General features: G+C 52.0%; 4 protein-coding genes across 8 annotated transcripts; 2 read left to right on the top strand and 2 right to left on the bottom strand.

The window, feature by feature from the left end:
- Window positions 1-836: 836 nt before the first annotated feature.
- On the bottom strand, window positions 837-4239 carry GPANK1 (G-patch domain and ankyrin repeats 1). Of its 4 annotated transcripts, none has more exons than XM_067006453.1 (5): window positions 3952-4239; window positions 3746-3805; window positions 3209-3362; window positions 2221-2934; window positions 837-1463 (listed from the first exon to the last, which is right to left on the bottom strand). In XM_067006453.1, exons 4-5 carry the CDS (start codon window positions 2829-2831, stop codon window positions 1019-1021), a joined length of 1056 nt encoding a protein of 351 aa, XP_066862554.1. In that variant the 5' UTR covers window positions 2832-2934; window positions 3209-3362; window positions 3746-3805; window positions 3952-4239; the 3' UTR covers window positions 837-1018. The 4 variants fall into 4 exon arrangements, with proteins under 4 accessions (XP_066862554.1, XP_066862556.1, XP_058931921.1 ...); XM_067006455.1 differs by having other exon boundaries at window positions 2221-2937; window positions 3952-4210; XM_059075938.2 differs by having other exon boundaries at window positions 3209-3380; window positions 3952-4206.
- Window positions 4240-4379: 140 nt separating this feature from the next.
- On the top strand, window positions 4380-8526 carry CSNK2B (casein kinase 2 beta). Of its 2 annotated transcripts, none has more exons than XM_059075940.2 (7): window positions 4380-4613; window positions 5215-5297; window positions 6019-6121; window positions 6665-6780; window positions 7232-7307; window positions 7455-7644; window positions 8296-8526. In XM_059075940.2, the coding sequence occupies exons 2-7, from the start codon at window positions 5226-5228 to the stop codon at window positions 8384-8386; spliced, it is 648 nt and encodes a 215-aa protein (XP_058931923.1). In that variant the 5' UTR covers window positions 4380-4613; window positions 5215-5225; the 3' UTR covers window positions 8387-8526. The 2 variants fall into 2 exon arrangements, with proteins under 2 accessions (XP_058931923.1, XP_066862553.1); XM_067006452.1 differs by lacking the exon at window positions 4380-4613 and adding an exon at window positions 4719-4970.
- LY6G5B (lymphocyte antigen 6 family member G5B) lies at window positions 8520-11029 on the top strand. Its single transcript, XM_059075939.2, has 3 exons — window positions 8520-9428; window positions 9567-9695; window positions 9982-11029. Exons 1-3 carry the CDS (start codon window positions 9305-9307, stop codon window positions 10383-10385), a joined length of 657 nt encoding a protein of 218 aa, XP_058931922.1. The 5' UTR covers window positions 8520-9304; the 3' UTR covers window positions 10386-11029.
- A 2125-nt stretch (window positions 11030-13154) lies between these two features.
- LY6G5C (lymphocyte antigen 6 family member G5C) lies at window positions 13155-16991 on the bottom strand. Its single transcript, XM_059075941.2, has 3 exons — window positions 16889-16991; window positions 15646-15813; window positions 13155-13318 (listed from the first exon to the last, which is right to left on the bottom strand). The coding sequence occupies exons 1-3, from the start codon at window positions 16989-16991 to the stop codon at window positions 13155-13157; spliced, it is 435 nt and encodes a 144-aa protein (XP_058931924.1).
- Between the last annotated feature and the right edge of the window lie 3248 nt (window positions 16992-20239).

Raw genomic sequence — 20239 nt, 5'->3', positions numbered from 1 at the left:
AGTGTTCCCTTAAACTCGCCCGCCCCCTTTAGTTCCCTTTTCTTGTTTTTGGCTTCATGAAAGGATTTTCCGGAAAAGAAAGCTGAGAGGAGGATTGGGACTTGAGTAGCCCTTCGTTGCTCCTCCATGCACAGATTTTACCTCTTGGATTTGACGACAGTGAGCGCTTCATGTGCTTGGCACCTAGTATGAGCAGCACAAGGGAGGAGCGGGAGAGAAGTGTGGGAAGGACAAGTGTAGACAAATAGGATGTGCTTCCTGCCTTCAGGAGTTTTCAGATATCAAAATGAAGAACCTTGGCTTAAAGTGTATATTTGGGAAGCCAGAGTTCTGGTCCCAGTTCAGCTAATAGCCTACAGGCTGCATAATTTAGGCCCTCCTATCACACTGGCCTCTTCCTGCAAGACCCTACCCACTCTTACAACCTCTGAGCCTTCCCTGATTTCCTATTTCACCATGCATTGTATTTGATCACATCCTGTCTCCTCCAGCTGTGAGCAACCTGAAGACTGGGAAAGTCTGTTACTCCCTATTCTTAGCACATAGTGTATGAACTTTGTGAAATCAGTGATTGAATTGGCTGGAGTGGGCAGGGGATGCCTTCTGGGGGAGGTTAGTCTTGCATAGAGATGAGTAATTTCTGGTTCAGGGATTGAAAAAATAAGTGGGGCACTCTGGTCAGTGGCTGGGACTAGAAGTGAACCAGACTGGAGGGAGGTGACCCTATCATACCACCTAGCAGAGCTGCCTCTTCTGGCTCAGGTAGAATTTCATGTGGCCCCCACCCTGTTGGGCTTCCCTGCAACAGCTTCCAGAAAAGTGAATAAAACACAAAAGAGGGGGAAAAGCTTGATTTATTTCTCAACTCTCAGTCTCTTTTCTCCCAAAGGCAGAGCCCACTGATCAAAACCTGAAGGTCTGGAACCTGGGCAGAGCCCAGGAAGTAGAAGCCCAAATGCCTAGGTCAGGGGCCCAAGTTCAGACTTCAGCAGCAGACCAGGGTCAGAACTTTCCAAGGTCAGAACTCAAGGTTCATGTATGTCCTCAGATCCCGCTCCCAGGCCTTGTCCTTCTCCTCCCGCCTTCTCTCCTCCTTCCGGTTCAGTGTGGTCACCCTAGGGGCTCTCTCCCTCCCAGCCACTGCCCGTGTATCCCGAGCTGGGAAATGTGTAACTCGGGGTTGGGGTGCTGATCTGTAGCCTAATCCTTCCTGGTCCCTCTTGAGGACAGTGGGGATCGGATTGGCACGGCCCTCGCCCCGGGGTCCCAGCCCCATTCCAGGCTCCCAGCCCTCCCTCAGCAGCAGCTTGAAGCCTGGGCTGGAGGTAGGCACCCCAAGGGGCAAGTTGCGGGGCCGGAGATCCTGGGACAATGACAGCAGGTGAGCAGTGGAGGTACGGTGGTTAAAGTCTTGAAAGTGGGCATCACAAGTCTCACAGTACTGGGGGGAGGGGGATCGGGACCTGCAGAGAAAAAAGAGAAAGGGTTAAGGGCAGCGCAAGGGTTTAGGCCTTAGAGGTGGGTGGCAGGGTGGTACAGGCTCCCCCAGTATTTCTGCTGAAGAACAAATTGCCTTCCTCCCCACTTAGCAACGAGGGACCCAAAGGGGAATAGCTGGGAAAAGAGAAGGTTAAAAGGCCTCACAAAGCTCTTGGGTGAGGGAGGAATAATAATAATCACTATAGCTAATGTCTGTATAGTGCTTACTATGCTACAAGCACTGTTCTAGCACTTTACATATATTAACCCATTTAATCCTAACCCTTTGAGAAACGTACTTTTATTGCCCCATTTCTTAGATGAGGAAACTGATGCACATGGATATTAGGTTGCTTGCCCAAGTAAGTACAGTCAGGATTTAAACCCAGGGAGTGGGTAACAGGGGAATATAGCAAACATTTTATGACTTTAAATGGACTATAACCTTCAAAAATTGTGAATCACTAATACTATATACCTGTAATTTATATAGTATTATACATGAACTATGCTTCAATAAAAAAATAAAATACAAAATTAAACACTAAAAAGTAAATAAATATATAAATTTTTTAAATACAAAAAAATAAACCCAGGGAGCTCATGTCCGTAACCAGACTGCCTTATTAGCCTACACTAGAGGACAGGAGAGAGAACCAACCCTCCAGCTCTGTTCTGAGGCCTCTGGTGTGGAGTAGCTAGGAAGGAAAGAACACAACGGAAGATAAGGCTTCCCCTCACCGGTTCTCTGGACTCCTCGTCTCTCTGGGGCTCTCTCTGACCATGCGGGCCACCTCAGGGAAGCCTGCTTCTTCTGCCAGCTGAGCAGCATCCCTGCCACCCAGCTCGCAGACCCCCACCCAGGCAGCCCCACAGCCCAGGAGATAGCGCACAGCTGCCCCCTGGCCTGCTCGGGCAGCACACATCAGGGGGGTCCACCAGAAAGCATCTCGAGCGTTGATATTCCCCCCAGCTCCCCCTGCCTCATGGGGATCCAACAGTCTTTTTAGTTTTGCCACATCCCCCTCCTGGGCTGCTCTCAGTATCCGGTGGGTCATCTTGTCCTCTGCCCCAAGGGATCTCCTTTGTCCATGTCCTCCTGATTCTCCTACTGCAGCTTCCCTCATCATTCTTCTTCTCTTCCTCTTTCTCTTACTGGCAGACTCAGGCTGAGCCCTCTGGGGTTCACAAGTGCTGCTCTCATCCCCAGTCAAGGCTTCGTAGAAAGCCCGGGCTGCAGCCCCATCCAGGGTGGGCTTCAGCTCTTCAGGCTGTGACTGCAACTGCCCATCTTTCCAGAGATCACTGGGGTCAGTGGCTCGGGTAAAGTTAATGAGGGAGGCCCCGTACATGGCTTTTGGGAGATCTGGGAAAATGAGACTAGGCAAGGGGAGGATGAGACAAGGAAGCCAAGCCCCTGGTGGTCCTGCAGTGACCAGAGCCACCTCCAGACACCTGCTGGGAGAAGGAAAAGTATGCTTAGCGTCAAAAATCCCCTCCTAACCTAAAAGTGACCCCACAACCTAGGACCCTGCAGGGCCTGAGGACCATAGATCATGTGGAAAAACAGTAAATCCTACAGTAACACACCACACCCCTTAGTAAAAGTTAACAAAGAAGTCTCCATAAGACAGCTGCCCAGAGGTCCTGCGCTCCGCCCCCACTCCCATCCTCATCAACAATAAATAATAGCCTCTCTGAGGCTACTTTACCACCGCGTAAGACATACCGTTAAGAAAAACAATCAGCCTGGCTCTTTAAATCTTCCTCGATCCTATTTCGGGTAACATCTTCCCAAACAAAAACAGACTTAACACTTCTCCGGAAGGAGGAAGCAGATTTCAGGGAGAGGTTCCAGGCTGTGTTGTTTTATAGCTTCCGTACTGCAAAATGGCGCTACTCTAAGTAAAGGAGTCGACAGAGTCACGCAGCACAAAGACGCATGCGTGGCTTGGGGGGGGGGGGGGGGCAATTACTTGAGGGCGCAGGCGCGCGCAAGCGCCGAGCTGTTTCCCGCCTTGGAATCGTTCCAATAGCATAAGCGCAACGCACCACGTGCCCAGGTAGCGCGAGGACCGAGAAGGATCCGTCGGTTGGGGTGCTGCTTTTACATAACGCCCCCACAATGCCCTTCGCCTCCCTCAAGGTGGCCCCCGCTCCAAGCTCATTTTCTGTCCCTGGGGAACCATTCTCGGGGTTAAGAAAGGCCCTGAGGTGGAGAATGCCCAGAAACCGTGAAAAGAAATAACGTCTCACAGCCCCTCACCATTACTCTGACCAGGGTTCGAAGGTCACACTTAGCGCCTGCAGCAGCCCCGTTCAAGCCCTAAGAGGAAATGGAGAAATGCAAGGGAACAAGCAGACTGGCTGGCACCACCTCAGGTTAGCGCACGGGGCCGTCCTGGTTCTGTCGCCATTCAGTTCAGCCCAGTACACCCTACCCAGGTCCCTCAGTACGGAACCCGACCTCACCTCCTGCCTCCGGAGCGCAAACCCTGGGGTGAAGCATGGGCCCCTTCGGGGGGGGTCTCCTTGGCGGGCTGACTCGGGAAAGGAGCTCGACAGGAGATAAGGACCAGGCTGGCTGGAGCGGATAAGGTCAATGCCCTGGGAAGGGGAGCCGCGCCGAGGCCTGAGGCTCGCTGTGTGAGGGGAGCAGCAGGAAACGACCCCGGCAGCCTTGTCCCTCTCCCCGCCCTTCTCGACCCCACGGTCCCGAGAATCACACGACTACATTTCCCAAGCTCCCTGGCCCAGAACGCGATACTGAGTTTCCGCTTCCGGTAGAGCCTCGCAGCCCCTTGCTGCGCCCCGCCCCCGAGCGTCTCCCTCAGGGGCCTCGCGACACCAGGGTCGTGCGCGGGTTATCCTGGGATTCGTAGTTCGGCCTTCCGTAGCTTCGCCAGTTTCTCCCTACCGGGGACTCCATTTCCCGGCGTCCACCGCGGCTCCCGACGCTAAGCACTTGCGCGTTGCCCTCTTCCCCACCCTCCCCAATTTCCACTCCCCCCCCCCACCCCACTTCGGCTACCGCGGTCGGGTCCGCGCCCTGCGTTTCGGCGGTCCTCGCGGTTCCTTGGAAGCAGAAACTCCCCTTCCCCCCCCGTCCCCCGGTCCCAGTCCCCGTCCAGTCGGTGAGTCTGGGGTCGTCCCCGCGCCGTGTCCCCTGTCCCTGGTCACGGCACATGGGGTTTCCGCGCCTTAATATGGGGGTGGGGAAGGAAGTGACCTGGTCCGGCACCGAGGGAGGGAGAGGTGGCCAAAAGGGTGGAGGCGGGATGTGGGGACTGCCATGAAAGGGACCTGAGGGCCACCCCCAGGCCATGAGAAAAGAAGGGGCCCGGCTTTTGCTTGGATAAACTTCGGAACCCTTGGGAATGGGGCCGGGAACACGCGGAGATCTGCGGGAGTAGGGAGCCTGAGCCGCGGGCCCTGCAGGAGTTGACACGGAGGAGAAAGGGGCCTGGCCTTCGGGAGCGTCAGGGATGTGGGTAGGATTGGTGGGTCAAGACCTGTCGGTTTCTCACAAGTGGTGGGACCCCAAAGAATTTATCTAGTCCCAGAGAAAAGGGGCCGAGATGTGAATAAGAGGAGCTAGAGAGACGTGCTCCAGGTTCGGATCCTTTAAGAAAGGGTGGCCCCAAATTCTTCCGTGGTTGGAGAGCAAAGTGTGAAAGGAGGGAGGATATCAGAGGCAGGGAGGGAGAGCTTAGTCTTACACTCCTCTCTCTCTAGCTGGCGTGAAGATGAGCAGCTCAGAGGAGGTGTCCTGGATTTCCTGGTTCTGTGGGCTTCGTGGCAATGAATTCTTCTGTGAAGTGAGTTCTTCTCAAACCCCCTACCCATCTCCACATATAATCTGGCCAAATAAAATATTCTCCCATGTAGTCATTTTCCACACACTTCTTTCACAGGCTTACATAAAAACTTTCTCGTCAAGGAAGAGTCTCCTTAGTAATTCCCTCACTAACTTGTGATGAAGGGGCAAGACTGGGACCCCAAGTCAGCCCTGCCATTCTCCAGCAGTATAATGTTGGACAAGTCAACCTGTATATTTTCTTTTTTATTATTACAGTGGTACTGGTAGTACCTATTTTCTGTGGCTGTTAGTATTAGAATAGTTCCTCCTAAAATGTTCTATAATGTGTAAAGCTGTGTGTTAACATAAGAGATTGTAACTTCCTTCAGAATCCAAGCTGTTGAGCCTCCACCTTCCCTCAGAGAGCCAGCTGGCCCTAAGAAGAGGCCAAAACTGAGATGGGAAGCAGGAATAGAGACAAGGATCATGAAACGAATGTATCTCTTAAGACGGGGTTTGCTGTATCTGTTTATCCTTGGAAAAGCAAATCCGAAGCTTTTATGGGTGGGCTGTATATGTGAGCTGGGGAGAGAGACTCAAGTACTTGTGCTGAGTTGGGAGTGCAGAACAAAGGGAACAGAAGCAGTTGTGTTGAGGATAAGGCACCAGTTCGAGCAACTTGCCCAGGTCAAAGTTGAGGATTCTGCTATGGGTTTCCTTTTGACTTCATGTCTTGACAGGTGGATGAAGATTATATCCAGGACAAATTCAATCTCACTGGACTCAATGAGCAGGTGCCTCACTATCGACAAGCTTTAGACATGATCTTGGACCTGGAGCCTGGTGAGAGACCCTCAGGATTGTTTTGTGTGTGTATGCTTTTTTTCCATTTCAAATCCTGTTTATCTGCTTGTTGAATTTCTAAATTTCCTTTTGGTTCTCTGCCTCCTTAACCCAAAGTTCTCTATTTCATTTTGATTCCCTACCTCACTCTTGCTTAGTTTTGTGACTTACACTGCATGTTCCCATACTCTGATCCTGTTAACTTAGCACTACTCCATAATGCCCATTTTTCCATGAGTCTTATTTTCTGCTGCTTTTCCCTGCCTTGCACCTTCCAGGCTAGAGTTATCTTCTTTGGAGACATCTTTGCATTTATGTATCGAGGGAGAGAAGGGAGCAGAGGCTGAGAGGGATGGAAAGAAGGCAGAGATGCCTTGGGTTGGTGGAAGGGTCAGAGGCCCAGGTTTCTGGGTCAAATGCCCAGGCCATGGGTGGGGTGAAGCTCAGAGTTGGGTGCTGGGCTAACTGAGTAGCCAGCAGCCCCTGGGGGTGGGCAGGGCACCTAAAATAGCTGTGAGACAAGTGGTTGCGGCCATGTTTCAGATGAAGAGCTGGAAGACAACCCCAACCAGAGTGACCTGATTGAGCAGGCAGCGGAAATGCTCTATGGATTGATCCACGCCCGCTATATCCTCACCAACCGTGGCATCGCCCAGATGGTGAGGCCTCTCTACTCCCACTTGGCTCCTTCGGAGGCAACAAGGGAAACAGTTTTCCTGCAGCAAGAAGTCACTTGTTTCAACCTTGTCAAGGAATCTAGCTAAGAAGAGGGAAAAAAAACCCCAGAATGTAGGCTTAGGGATTAAAACCTGATTGAGGGCTGTGCTAAAGGGGGTGTTGTCAGGGAGGGAGATGTGACCTTGGGCAGGAAGTTATAGACTGCCTCTTTCTCAGAGAATAAGCAGTGAATGGCTCTGATGGTCTGCAGCCTGCCTAACTGGAGGAAGGGAAGCAGAGGAGTCTTGAGGGCCCATCTGAGCCAGAAAAGGGGCCTCTGGGCAGCGAGAGACAGGAGGAGTTGGGGACAGAGTGATGTGGGGTGGGCTGAGGAGGGGGTTGCCTCTTCTCTTCATACCTATCCAGCAACCCCTTCCATTTTATTCACTGCAGTTGGAAAAGTACCAGCAGGGAGACTTTGGTTACTGTCCCCGTGTGTACTGTGAGAACCAGCCAATGCTTCCCATCGGTGAGTGTTGGAAAAGGGAAAGAAGGGCCACATAAAATGGCAGGTCCACTGGGAAGGAGTTGGGGCTCAGCAGTTTGAGGCCTGAGTCCAGGAGGGAGGTTGGGCAGGCTTGGGTTACCTGGCCTGCTGAGTCTGGCTGTCTCCCAGGCCTTTCGGACATCCCAGGTGAGGCCATGGTGAAGCTCTACTGCCCCAAGTGCATGGACGTGTACACACCCAAGTCATCGAGGCACCACCACACGGATGGCGCCTACTTCGGCACCGGTTTCCCTCACATGCTCTTCATGGTGCACCCTGAGTACCGGCCCAAGAGGCCCGCCAACCAGTTTGTGCCCAGGTGGGGAGCAGGGACAGAGTCACCAAGGGTCAAAGGAAAGGGCCGGGATCCCCCAGAAAGAAGGGAGGACAAGGACAGGGCATGGTCCGTTCTTGAGACCTACTTCTCCCAAAGCCAGGGCTTTTCCCTGCTGAGTGGCCTTGGGAAAGTTGTGTGATCGTCTGTGCCTCAGTTCCGTTATCCATAAAGTGGGGATAGTGACATGCCTGACTGTGTTTTTAAATGTATGAATCACTTAAAATAATGTTTGTTACTTGAAGCAACATTTAAACAATAGGTATCCTTGTTGCCATCTTGGGTGTTCAACCTTCTGCCAGGAAATCCTCAGAGCCACGGTTCAAGTGTGGTTTATATTCCTGGAGTATCATTTTTACTCTTGTGTAGAGAAGGAAAGTTCAGCTTTATTTTGAAACAAGTACTGATGTGTGTGCTTGTGCGTGTGTACACACGTGTATGTCCTAGAATTTGAGTTTTAATGGATATTTAAAATAAATTTCCAAATATTCTTGAGAGAAGAAGTTTGGGAATCACTGCCCTTAAGTACTGAGCAGGCCCATGAAGGAGCTGGGGTGGGGAGGCAGGAATGCTGGCCACAGGCAGGGCCAGGATGGGCCTCACGCTGCTGCCTCTCTGACCTCTGCCCTGACCCAGGCTCTACGGTTTCAAGATCCATCCGATGGCCTACCAGCTGCAGCTCCAAGCGGCCAGCAACTTCAAGAGTCCAGTCAAGACGATTCGCTGATTCCCCACCCCACCTGTCCCCAGTCTTTTGACACTTTCATTCCTTTGCTGCCACCCTTTCAGGAACCCTCTATGGTTTTTAGTTTAAATTAAAGGAGTCATTATTGTGGTGGGAGTATGAAATAAAGTGGAAGAAAAGGCCATGGGCTGATTTGCTGGTGCTTGGGGTTGGGGAAGGGAGGGTAATGGTGTGCTGACCCTGAGGAGCTTTCCTGGCCCTGCCACCCTTCTCAGCTTGAAATCCAGCACAGATTTGTGCCCAGTGGATTTGGGTGATGTTTTTAGTAGTAAAGCAGAGTTCTAGAATTGGGTGTGGGCATGTGCAAAGATCACAAGGAAAAGACTCAAAAATCAAATTTCAAAGACTAGAGAAATATTTATTCTTTTGGGGCCACCTGTGGTTGTCTGTTTATACTCTAGGGAATGTAATCAACAAAACTTTGAGTTTTGGTTTTACAGGGAAAGTGGTCCCAAAATACACAGAACTGTAAGGGGTGGGGAGAGGAGGGGCAGTGTCCAGAATTGCTGTGGTCTCTGCCTGCCCCCTGCTGGGGAGCTGAGACATGCTCATCTCAGAGAAGGATGGGGGTCACTGAGTTCCTGGCTAAGGTTTCTCCCAGAACAATAGGGACTGACCCTATTGTGTGGGAAGGATAGCAGATGGTACCAGAGAAGGAAACATCCATGAACCCTTGAAAGGCAAACAGGACAAAGGTAGACTGCTGGATTGGGGCCCAGGTATTGCCCCTGTCTGGGCTACTGCTCCCACATTCAGGAACCAGACCTGGTGGGTGAGGACGTGTCCTTCCTGCCAAGTTAATAGCGTCCTCCCCCAGGCAGGAATATAGCTCTGTAGCTGCGGTAGCTCCTGCCCAGATTCTGCTTGTCAAAACCACCCTGCAGTTCAGGGTCAAGGAGCATGGTCACAGGAAGGTGGGGTTTCAGAGCACCCCTGAGGGACTTCCCCTCTCCCCAGAATTCCATGATGAAGGCCCATATGTTTGTTGGTGTGCTGGTCATGATGGGCTTCACAGTGGGAAAGGGTAAGTGGGACACAGGGGCAGGGAAGGAGGGGTGACTGAGTCCAGGGAGGGGGTGGCTCTGGATGAGCGGGCTCCCTGCAGGGCAGGGAACTTGGAGTGAGCCAACATGGCCATTCCTCCTGTCTTCCACTTCCCCAGCTCCTGTTCCTGAAGTCCGGACCTGCCACCTCTGCCTCTTAGAAGATCCTACTATAGGATGTGTTTCAGGCTCAGAGAAGTGCACTATCAGCAGCTCATCCCCATGCATGGTGATCAGCATCTTTCATAGTGAGTCAAGTCCCAGGAAGGGGCTACTGGTAGGGCAGCCCATAGCTTGGTCTCCCCTTGTAGATGAAGGCTGCTTGGGGCCTGAGGTCTAAGGAGACGGAGGATCCTGGAAGGGGAAGGGTCTGGGGTTTTGTGGAGCCAGTTAAGCTAATTTTTCTGGCCCCTTCTGAAGGAGTCTGGGATAGGAATTGGGTCTGGGTGAGGGATCACAGAGTCTGTGAAAGGGGTGCCAGATTTGGGGACTATGGGAGGCAGCAAGGGTTGTTAGCTGTCCCCTGTCTTCCAGATACCAAGGTCCGCTTCTTAATCCGAGGCTGTGGACAGCACAAGTCTTACCGGTGCCAAGAAAAACACCCCACCTACCTCCCAGAGTACTGGTACTATGCCCAGTGCTGCCAGTATGATTACTGCAACTCCTGGTACAGCCCCCAGCTCCAGAGCTCCCTCCCTGAGCCCCCTGAGGGGTCCCTGGCCCTGCCCCTGTCTGAGTCCCAGATCCAGCGGTTCTACCAAGCCCTGAATCTCTCACTGCCCCTACCCAGCTTCCATGCTGGGAAGGAGCCTTCTGAAGGCCTGGACCCCCTAGCTGTCCTGCCCCTGAATCTGAGTTTGTCCATTGCTGACCTGCGCCGCATATACTGGTTCCTCAACAATTCAGGACTTTTGGTTCTTCCCTGGGCTAGGCTGTGACGTTTTACCCTTCCCAGATTTCACTCTGGTCCAGGGTCTCTCCCCTGACACCCCAGCATCGTGTACTGCCCTCTCAGAACACTCACACTCTCTGGTCTGTGAGTTCTCAGTCTCCCTTTCCTTTGTACTTACATCGTCTGTATGGTTTTGGTTTAGTTTCCTCCCCCAAAAAGCAGTTGGCGCTGCACCCAGTGCCTTTCTTCCACCTAGAAAATAGTCTCAAATGTGAATTCTGCCTAAGCTGACCTGGGAAAGGCACAGTGGTTTCCTCATCCCTTTCCCATCATCTGGGTGGGATCATCCCCCCCCACCCCCCATCTTCCTGATCCCCTCTCAATCTGGCTACTAACATTCCTACACCTGTCTCTAAAACCTTGTGCCAGACTGACCTTGCATCAAGAAGGGTGAGAGGCGGACTTTGTGCAAATTTCCTGACTGGGCACTCTGGTGTTTCCACCTCACTGTCTCCACCACCCTCACTCTCGCCTGGTCTCCTGCTGCCTTCTCTCATCTCTTGTCCCCATCTTTGGCTTCCACAGCCCCACTTCACGTTCCTGAGTCCTGACACCCACTTGCACAGATTCCCAGGGAGAGGAGAGGATCTGTCCTCTGCTCCACATTCCCCAGTTTCCCTCCACAATAAACAAACTGTGCTAAGTCTGTGTCACGTTGTTTATGGAGTCAGGCTCAGGTGTGGGCAGGTGTAAACAGGTTAAAGAAAGTTAACTGGGCGTGGGGTTCAAACAGGGTTGCAGAGCCCTGCCAACTCCACTTGGCCTCTGTGGTTCCTCATGGCCTGCCGCCAAGAGCCCACATCCATCCCACCCTCTGCTCAGCTAGAGATCAAAGTATGAGCATTGTGACTCCTGCCAGCCTTAAACATACCCTACAAAACCTAGAAAGTTAAACCCGGTTGATGTCAGGTTTTTCCACATAAGGAGGAAATACTCAGCCATGAAAATCAAGAGCAAACCAAAGGGCCCAGGTCTGCATCTCAGAGTTACCTGGAGCTGAGGCACCTGCCTCCCTGCCTATTCTCAGTTCTTTTCAGGATCCTGGGACTCAGGACCCCCTCTGTGAGGGCCTAGGTGGAGGGGGTGGGAGAGTACAGAGAGCACACAGGTGGGGCTGCAGTGGTAGGGTCTTTCATGCAAGCATACAGAAAGCAACCTTCCTCGTACATTCAATAAACACTGGACACACTGCTCTGAGCCAGGCCCAGTATTAAGCACCAAGACTTGCAGATGAGTACAGCCAGGTGTCCACCCTTCGACTCTCACAACCCAGTGCTGGGATTATGAAACCTTTTTCTGAAAAGTAGTGCAGCTCTGTGGCTGGGAGGCCCAATCCCAGCTCCTCTGCCACTTGAGTAAGTTGGTCTCTGTGCCGAACTTTGGTCACCTGTCAAGTAGGAATAATGTGTGTCAATGTGTGTGCAGAGATAGAAGTTAATGGACTCAAAAATAGACATGTCTTAGGGGCAAACATACACACAGATTTTGGTCTATTTAGTTTTAAACCTTTTTGGCCATAGAGATGTTTTTGTACCGTAAGGTGAGTTTTTGTAAACTACACACCTGTGTTACCACTCCCTGAGTTAACATAAAGGCCTTTATCAGCACCCAAAGCTGCCTTCATGCACCCTCCTAAAATTCAGGGGTAGCCACTGTCCTGAATTTTGTCTGTGTGCTTGATAGAAACGACATCACGCAGCATACACTCTTCCTACACAACATTTTGCATGTATGTTAATAGATTGTTGTGGCCCCTTTAACGGCTTGTGCTCTGGTGGGAGAAACCAACATTTGTTTCTAGGTCAGGAAGCAGTTGGAGGTACAAAGAGAGGTACAAGCTACTGTGTCCCTCTCTTGCCGCCCCACTTTACCCCATGACCTCTGACTTCAGCATAAGTCAAAGGCCCAGGTTTATACAGCTCCAGCAAGTCAAACTGGAAGATAGCCTCAGAGGATGAGAAACCCAAGGCCCAAAACTGAGGAGTAACTTACCATGGTCCTTGAAAAGGGAAGTTGAGCTTGGGATCAGAGAGGCCACTAGGCCTTGCATCTCTTCACACAGCTCCTTCCCCACCCTCTCCTCCCTGGAACTGGTTCTTTTACAGCTCCACTCCTACCAACACACCCCCATGAACCTCCCTACCAGTCCCCATCCAGTTCTGGGTCTGACAGCACTTCTGAGGATGCCCACTACCCTTCTGGTCTTCAACATAGGAGGGCTTGCAGTTCCTCTAAACCTCTTTGTGCTGAGAGCTGAATCAGAGACAGTGGGGCAGGGCAGGAGCAGAGCTCTGCAGAGCTGGGAGCCACTTACCTGCCCCTAATGGGGCACTCAGGCAGTACCACCTCCCTGAGCCTCCACATCCACCAGAAGAGAGAGACAAACAGTTTGTACATCTATTTTGGAGGAACAGCTGGGGACTTTGGACAAGAGAGGACTGTGGTGGGAAAAGAAGCAAAGCAGGGCAAAGGGGCATCCTTGAGGTGGGAACAGACAGGAGGAAAGGTGTCAGACTGAGGAAGGAAAACTCCAGAGAATTCTGGAGAGGGAGCCTGGGGAACGGGCAGAGTGGGAATAGGGGTGTTGAGGGGCGTCAACCAAGAGGCAGATAGGACTGGGGTCCAGTAACTGCTGCTGAGGGCGGCAGGGAGGGCTGGTGGGTGGGGCCGACATTGTTCTGGCCGCCCCCAGGTGGAAATCAGGAGGATGGCTGGAAGTTGGCAGGTTTTTACTCCAGAGGTCTTTATGGAAGTTCTAAGGACCATATTTTATTCTGTTCTCAGGGTTATTGCAGAAATTCTGGAAGCAGCATCGAGAGAATATCCAGAAGCCCGGCACTGGAGAAGTGTGGGTGTACGAGCAATCACTCATCTGCTCCTTGCTGCGGCAGTCACTCACCATGATCTCCGAACCACTGTCTGGAGAGGGACGGCAGCAATCAGTGACACAGAGTTCCCAGGTAAAAAACCCCGAACCCTCCCATCCCCTCACCCCACATGGACTTACCATCACTGCCCCCACACCCTGCCCTGGACCCCCAAAACGCAACAATTCCTGGAACTGGACAGGCCAGGGAGTGCCAGGGAGTCACCAGCCATGAACTCTGTGGAAGTTTCCCAGGGAAGGTTGGTGGGAAAGAGCCATTCGAGACACAGTGACAGTTGGAATGGGGTGAATTGGGACTTGTGGAGCAAAGTGAGGAGAACCAGCACTTCAGGCAGGACCATGTAAGAAAAAGTTGGGAGATGTATTGGAGGTCAGATTGCAGACAGGAGGTGTTTGTCGTTTATTTTATGGATCAAAAATAAGAGAAGATGAGGGACTTCCCTGGTAGCACAGTGGTTAAGAATAATGCAGGGGACATGGGTTCGATCCCTGGTCCAGGAAGATCCCACATGCCGCGGAACAACTAAGCCTGTGTGCTGCACCACAACTGCTGAGCCTGTGCTCTGGAGCCCACGGGCCACAACTGTTGAAGCCGGCGCACCCTAGAGCCCGTGCTCCGCAACAAGAGAAGCCACTGCAATGAGAAGCCCGTGCACTGCAACGAAGAGTAGCCCCTGCTCGCAGCAACTAGAGAAAACCCTCGCGCAGCAACAAAGACCCAACGCAGCCGAAAATAAATAAATAAAATATAAACAAATTTATATTTAAAAAAGTAGAAGAGGGGCTTCCCTGGTGGCGCAGTGGTTGAGAGTCCGCCTGCCGATGCAGGGGATACGGGTTCGTGCCCCGGTCCGGGAGGATCCCACGTGCCGCGGAGCGGCTGGGCCCGTGAGCCATGGCCGCTGAGCCTGTGCGTCCGGAGCCTGTGCTCCGCAACGGGAGAGGCCACAACAGTGAGAGGCCCGTGTACCAAAAAAAAAAAAAAAAAAAAAGTAGAAGAGGATATCTCTGCTGCTATTGTATACATGAAAGCGGAGAAATCTTTGTGCCCATGTACGGGGATGTTCACTGCTGCCCTGCTTGAGAGAGTGAAAACTTAGAAGCAACCTAAAGGTCCATAAGTAGGGGGGTGGATAAATCAACTCTGACATGCCTATGCCATGGAATACCATGCAGCAGGACGAGGAAGCTAGTTACACACTGATAGGGAAACATCAAGTTCCCATAACTGTTAAGTTTAAAAAACAAGTGCAGAACAGTGCTTACAGTAGTATGGTACTGTTTGTAGAGGAAAAAAAGAGGTGAAAAGGAGTAAACAGCATATTTGTATAGGCTGGGATGTGCACAAAAGATCACAGAAAGGATAATAAAGGCAATTTAAAAAATGGTTTTATATTATTCATGCCTGAGAGCTGGGTGAATTGGGCCAGGAGTGGGAGGGAGACTTTTCTTGAATACTCTGATATGGAACCACACCTATGCATCAGCTGTTTTAAAAAGTATAATGAAAGGATTTGAATGAAGGCAGCTTTGTACAGCAGTTGTCAAGAGCACCATCTCTGGAACCAGCACAAACTGTGGCTCAGCCTCTAGGAGACTTGTGCAAGGTACTGACCTCTCTGCACCTCTGTTTCCACATCTGTAAAATGGGGGTAACAGTGCCTACCTTGGAGGGTTGTAAGTGCTTAGAACAGTGCCGGGTACATAGTCTGTGTTATGTGTTTATTATTGAAAAAGGTGAGGGATCAGGTGGAAGAGCAGGCTTGAGGAACAGGGAATGTAGTCAATTTCCAGCAAGTTGAAAATGAGGTGGAGATATCCAGAGGGCAATTTGACATTACAGTTTGGCCTAACATTCAGTTTTAGGAGGATGCAGTATGTGCCTGCTGGGTGAAGCCAAGCAAGCAGATAAAATCCTCTGGGAGAGTAAAGAGGAAGAGAGCTAAGGACCAAACTTGGGGAACGTGAACTGTTAAGGGTCAAGACTTAGTGAAGACTCAGTTAAAGGCAAGACTCAGTGAAGGAGACTGGAAAGAAGCAGTGGAAGATGTAGGAGAAGAGTGGTGCTGGCAGGAACTACTGCTGACAGATGGGGAGAAGGCAGCCTGAAGAAAGGCCAGTAGATTTGGTGATCTCCAGGGTCCCCTACAAAGCTGGGTGCTATGAGGAGGGTTAGCTGAGAAGGGGAGGGGAGTAGAAGTGGAGATGGGGAGTGGCTCTAAAGGAAAGGAAAGAGAGAGAGTGATGGAACAGTGTCTTAGAGTTGTGGGAACCAGAATTAGGGTGCAGCTTAGAAGGCTGGTAGAGACTCAGTTTGGGAATGGGCCGGGCCCACGATGAAAGGGAGAGGGCAGCTTACTGTTCTTTATGAGCAGAGTCATGCAGCTGCTGCCCTTTGGGGCGAGGCAGATGTCAGATCCCAGAAGGCATCCCAACTCCTTGGTCTCCAAGAGGCATCGATAGCAGCTTAGGTAATTGTTTAAACGAATCTGATGAAGGGGTTCTTGATCATAATGCTCAAACGCACCTAGAATACAGAGAAGCACTGACCCCAAACCCACCTAATTCCCAGAATGGCCAATCCCACTGTTCCCTCCTACCTCCCCATTTCAGAAAACCATAAAATCACCAATTCTTTAATGAATCTGGCTTAATCTAACATCAGAAGCTTTAGTTCTCATTAAAAATCTCCATTCTCTGCTCTTTTACCTCCTGAAATGAGGAACTCATTCATTCATTCATTTATTCATATATTTGAGGGGCTAACGTGCCCAGCACTCTACAAGCCTCTAACTTTAAAGGTTAGGCCAAGGCAGCCCATTCTGACTTTTGGCAGCCCTGTTAGGACAGTTCTTCCTCTGTGACTTGGTTTCACTGTCCCCACCCAACCCCTAGACTCTTTTGAATATGCTTTCTTAATCTATAATGTTCAGAAGTGAAAACATCAGGGTGCATCATCACAGGACAGGAAGAATCTCAGCTTTGTGTAGACAGGAGACTTCAAGCAGCCCAAGGCCACATTCTTTGTTTGGTGGTTCTCTCACTGAACAGACTCATATTAAACTTTGTCCACCAAAGCCCTCCCCAAGTGCATGCATATTCATCTCCCTCCTCCTCTGATCCCAGGCCCAGACCACATGTTAACGAGTCCCCAGACCCAGCAAAGCACTTGGTGTAAGGCAGATGCTTAGCAAACACTTTGGATCTTGTTTCTGTGTCGATGGTGCTTTGCAGCCAAGTGAGGTTATCAGGCTGGATTCAGCCTTGTTCTACACTGTGGATCCTGAGGCTGTCATCTGTCATGTTCTCCCAACCCTCCCTATTCTGTATTGTCCTCAGATTCCAAGAGGTTCCCTTTAGTATCTCCATTCAGGTCACTGCTGTTGAGTGAGACAGCCCTGGGGTAATCACCAGAAATCTCCCTCAGGGTGAACATCATTACATTATCAGTCCCCAGGCATTATCCCACCAAGCCCACCCATCCCATCTTTCTTCCTGCCTAGGTTTATCTGAATCTCCTTGGCAGATGTACCCAGACATCTATCCAGGGTTTCCCTATCCAGCAGGATAGGAGACCCTTCTGACCCCTTAGAGCCACTTACCAAACACCAAGCTCGTCACAACCAGCATTATTAAGAGGACCATGTACAGGGCTTCAGGGGGGCCCGGATTCCGGCTACCTGCAGGGCCTGCCATAACATGCATGACTGCCCACCAGCCTCCAGTTTGGCCTTATATTGGTGGAAGAGAAGTTGGCAAAGACGAAGGGGAGAGGCAACATCCTTTTGGGGTGGAAATCAGTGCCTGAACAGCCAGAGGGACAGAGTGTCCTCACCCACGGCCATTCTGGGGTTTGACATACTGGCTTGGGGACAAGGACCCAGCAACAGGGGAATGAGAGGGGAAACTTCTTTCATATTAATTCAACAGGCTTTCATTAAATCACTGCATCAGGTGTTGGGGATACAATATTGCACAAAGTCCCTGCCCTCACAGAGTACACCATCTAGTACGGGAGACAAGTCAACGGACAATGAAGGGGAGAGGGGCGGGGACGCGGGCAGAGTGCTTCCGGGGAGAACTTGGGCAATGGAAACTACTGACCCAAGGGGTTTCATCATAGCAGTAAAAAGATAAATTTCTGTTTGTAAAAGATTTCTGAGGCCAGAAAACCACTTAGGAAGCTATTCCTGAGCCCAGTCACAAGATGGCGGCCTGGTCTAGCAGAAGAGAGGGAAGCCGCGAAGTGAATGAATCTGAGCTGCATTTAGAAGAAAGACTGGACAGATTTGGACTTAGACTGAATGTGAGGTGAGGGAAGGGGGATAGGCTTGCAAAAGGGGGTGATTGTGACACCATTTTTCAAGATGAGAAAGACGTGTCAGAAATCCAAAAGCGAGGACACCTGAGTCGCTAATGACCGTACTCAGCCCAGTGCCCCCTGTTGGTTCCGGGAAGTCAGAGCCTTTCCCTACGCCCCCCTTTTTCGGCCCCGCCTCAGCTCAGCTGCAGGTCGGTGGGTCTGATCTCCGGCGCCCACAGGCTCCGGCGCTGTGCGCTCGCTCTCCGCGCCTGGCTGCACCTCAGAGATTTTGGGAAGACGCGAGGGCGGCCCCCAGCCCAAGCTCAGCTCTTGGCCGGGCGGCTGGGGAGGGCGCGCCCGGCGTCGAGACCCAGGCATCCGGCCCTGTCAGACACCCAGAGTACTACGCGGCTTCCCCGGAACGTGGCACTGTGGCGCTAACAGCCCTCCCCACACCCGGATTCTGGAGACCACACAGCAACCAATGAGCGGCCGCGGACTGGTTCCAGGCGCCCCATCCACTTCCCCTGCCGGGGGCCTGCTGGGCCCACCATGCCTGCTCCGTCGGCAACTCGCCAGGTCCGTCTCTCTGTGAGAGACACAGAGTTTTTGCTTTAAGGGTCGGTGGGCTAGGGGAAGTCCTCGGCTTCCAGGAACGCACCACCTGCTCCAACTTCCAGTCTGAAGATTTGGGGCTGGGCCCTGCCCGAGGGTTCCCTGCTGTGGTCCCAACACTATCCAAGAATCATCCGGTCTCGGGTTGCTGATGCGGAAGATGGTAAGAAACTGACGGAGACACGCCAAGAAAGGCGGACGCGAAAGAAGAAATACAAGAGGAAAACACACGCCACTGCACGCACCCAAAGAGCCTTGCGATCATAAAAATAAGAGAAATATTTTAGAGAAAAGTCAAGAGTAATGGAGAACTGGGGAGGAGCACCTGGGACCCATATAAATATTGGTTGAATGAGTGACAAAGTAATAGACGAAAACAATTAGACAGCGGGGGCTGCTTTTGAAGCAAAGAGGGCAAAGGAGAGGCAGAAGGGAATTCACAGCACCCTTTGACTCCCTCTCTCGAATATAAGCGCAACGAAAAGGCCAAGGGCATTATGGGTGGCTGAGGCTGGCCTCCCTTAAGGGGTCGCCCTGAGAGGTCCAGGAGGACTTGCGGTGGAGCTACGGCAATCATGGGCCCAGGGCGTAGCAAGTGCTAACAAGCTAGTAGTTATTTCGGAGCTGGGCTGGGCCTTCTTCAGAGAGGGCGTGGCCTGTCATTAATCCCGCCCTTGTTTCGTTTCGCTCCTCCCCTGTCCACGAGGCAGGGCGCGGCATCTGCGCGCGCAGAGCCGCCAGAGTTCGTTGTCATGGTGACGGGCTCCTTGGAGGCTTTCCTGGGGTGAAGAGGCGGGGCTTTGCAAGAGTCGTCATGGTGACAACAGCGGCTGGAGACATACACGCTGAGGGCCCCTCCCCCCGGACAAGGGATACCTGACGGTAAGCAGCCAAATTACCAAACAAAGCAGGTCGGGCCTTAGGACAGAACGCTGCAATTAGAGGAAAGAATCGGGGTGAACGAGGGGCGGAGCTATGGATGATTGGGCCGGGCGAAAGCCAGGTTCTGTTAGGGGAGTGGCCGCGACGAGCGGTCTGGAGAGGAACTACAGAGGGCATCTTTAATCAGAATAGAAATGAATGAAAAAAATGAATGACTGGGCTCCTGAGGGAGCTGGGAAGGCTTGGTGATTGGATGGATGGATGTATGGATAGGGACTTGGCTATCCCCAACGCCTGGGCCCCCCACTCTCTGGAGCCTTTCACTCTCGGGGCCCTCATTCACTTGTGACAGTGCGGGAAACACATGCCCCTCCCGGAGATATGGAGCAAACCCTCAACCCAGACACTCAGTTCAGAGCCGAGTCCAGCACCTCACACTGAGAGCAGTTCAGGGTGGAGTCTGGGCCAATGAGACATGGTAAGGTAAGGGGTGGCCCAGCCCGGGGCCCACCTCTTCTTCCCAGGTTTCCTGTCCAGTTGCTAGCTCTCCTTTTTCTCAGCCTCCATCCCCTCTCCCAGTTTGCCTAGCAACTCTGGGATGCCTGGGTGTCCAGGCCTCACCTGGTGCCCACTACAGCAAGAGCCAGAGCCTCAGCGGATGTGGTGTCTGCATCTCAGCTGATCTTCTCCCGAGACTGCTAGAACCCTGATAAATAGGGTGAGGAGTGGATGGGGAGCTGGTCCCACCCTGGGGTGGGGGTGGTTCTGAAAACACAGCTGCTGTGAGCCTTATCAGATAGGGAGTAATCTGAGGGGGTAGACTGAGACTCCTTGGTGGCGTGGTCCAGAATTCAAATGTTAAGCCTCACTTCTCCCCACCCACTTCAGGTATCTAAGCACCCCTCATGGCATCCACTGTTCTCTATAGTATGTTCAGGAAGAAGGAGGGAGACGTGGTTGTAGAGGCAGGTCAACAGAGTCCCTAATGGCCATGGCCAGGAAGAGGGAGTCCTTTGAGTCTAGGGTGTGAGATGTGGGGCACCCCGTGTTTGCATTTAAGGAGGTTCCCTTAGCTGAACAAAGACTTGGTTTTCAGGGAGCTAACTGTCCTGATGGCTCTGGAAGGCAAAGTTCAGAATCATGCAGCTGGTCC

The sequence above is a fragment of the Kogia breviceps genome, chromosome 10 (assembly GCF_026419965.1).
Source record: "Kogia breviceps isolate mKogBre1 chromosome 10, mKogBre1 haplotype 1, whole genome shotgun sequence".
In the NCBI taxonomy this organism is placed as follows: domain Eukaryota; kingdom Metazoa; phylum Chordata; class Mammalia; order Artiodactyla; family Physeteridae; genus Kogia; species Kogia breviceps.
Note: the sequence above shows the minus strand (reverse complement) of the source record. Positions and strands in the feature narration are given on the sequence as shown.

Excerpts from the sequence above, each read along its gene's own strand:
- GPANK1 (XM_067006453.1), bottom strand. The coding sequence starts at position 2,831 with ATGTACGGGGCCTCCCTCATTAACTTTACCCGAGCCACTGACCCCAGT. Across the intron at positions 1,464-2,220 it reads ACGAGGAGTCCAGAGAACCG|GTCCCGATCCCCCTCCCCCC; the intron begins GTGAGGGGAAGC and ends TTTTCTCTGCAG.
- CSNK2B (XM_059075940.2), top strand. The coding sequence starts at position 5,226 with ATGAGCAGCTCAGAGGAGGTGTCCTGGATTTCCTGGTTCTGTGGGCTT. Across the intron at positions 5,298-6,018 it reads GCAATGAATTCTTCTGTGAA|GTGGATGAAGATTATATCCA; the intron begins GTGAGTTCTTCT and ends ATGTCTTGACAG. Across the intron at positions 7,645-8,295 it reads GCCAACCAGTTTGTGCCCAG|GCTCTACGGTTTCAAGATCC; the intron begins GTGGGGAGCAGG and ends GCCCTGACCCAG.
- LY6G5B (XM_059075939.2), top strand. The coding sequence starts at position 9,305 with ATGGTCACAGGAAGGTGGGGTTTCAGAGCACCCCTGAGGGACTTCCCC. Across the intron at positions 9,429-9,566 it reads GGGCTTCACAGTGGGAAAGG|CTCCTGTTCCTGAAGTCCGG; the intron begins GTAAGTGGGACA and ends CCACTTCCCCAG. Across the intron at positions 9,696-9,981 it reads GGTGATCAGCATCTTTCATA|ATACCAAGGTCCGCTTCTTA; the intron begins GTGAGTCAAGTC and ends CCTGTCTTCCAG.
- LY6G5C (XM_059075941.2), bottom strand. The coding sequence starts at position 16,991 with ATGCATGTTATGGCAGGCCCTGCAGGTAGCCGGAATCCGGGCCCCCCT. Across the intron at positions 15,814-16,888 it reads TGTGACGAGCTTGGTGTTTG|GTGCGTTTGAGCATTATGAT; the intron begins GTAAGTGGCTCT and ends TCTGTATTCTAG. Across the intron at positions 13,319-15,645 it reads GACTCTGCTCATAAAGAACA|ACAGTGGTTCGGAGATCATG; the intron begins GTAAGCTGCCCT and ends GTCCCTCTCCAG.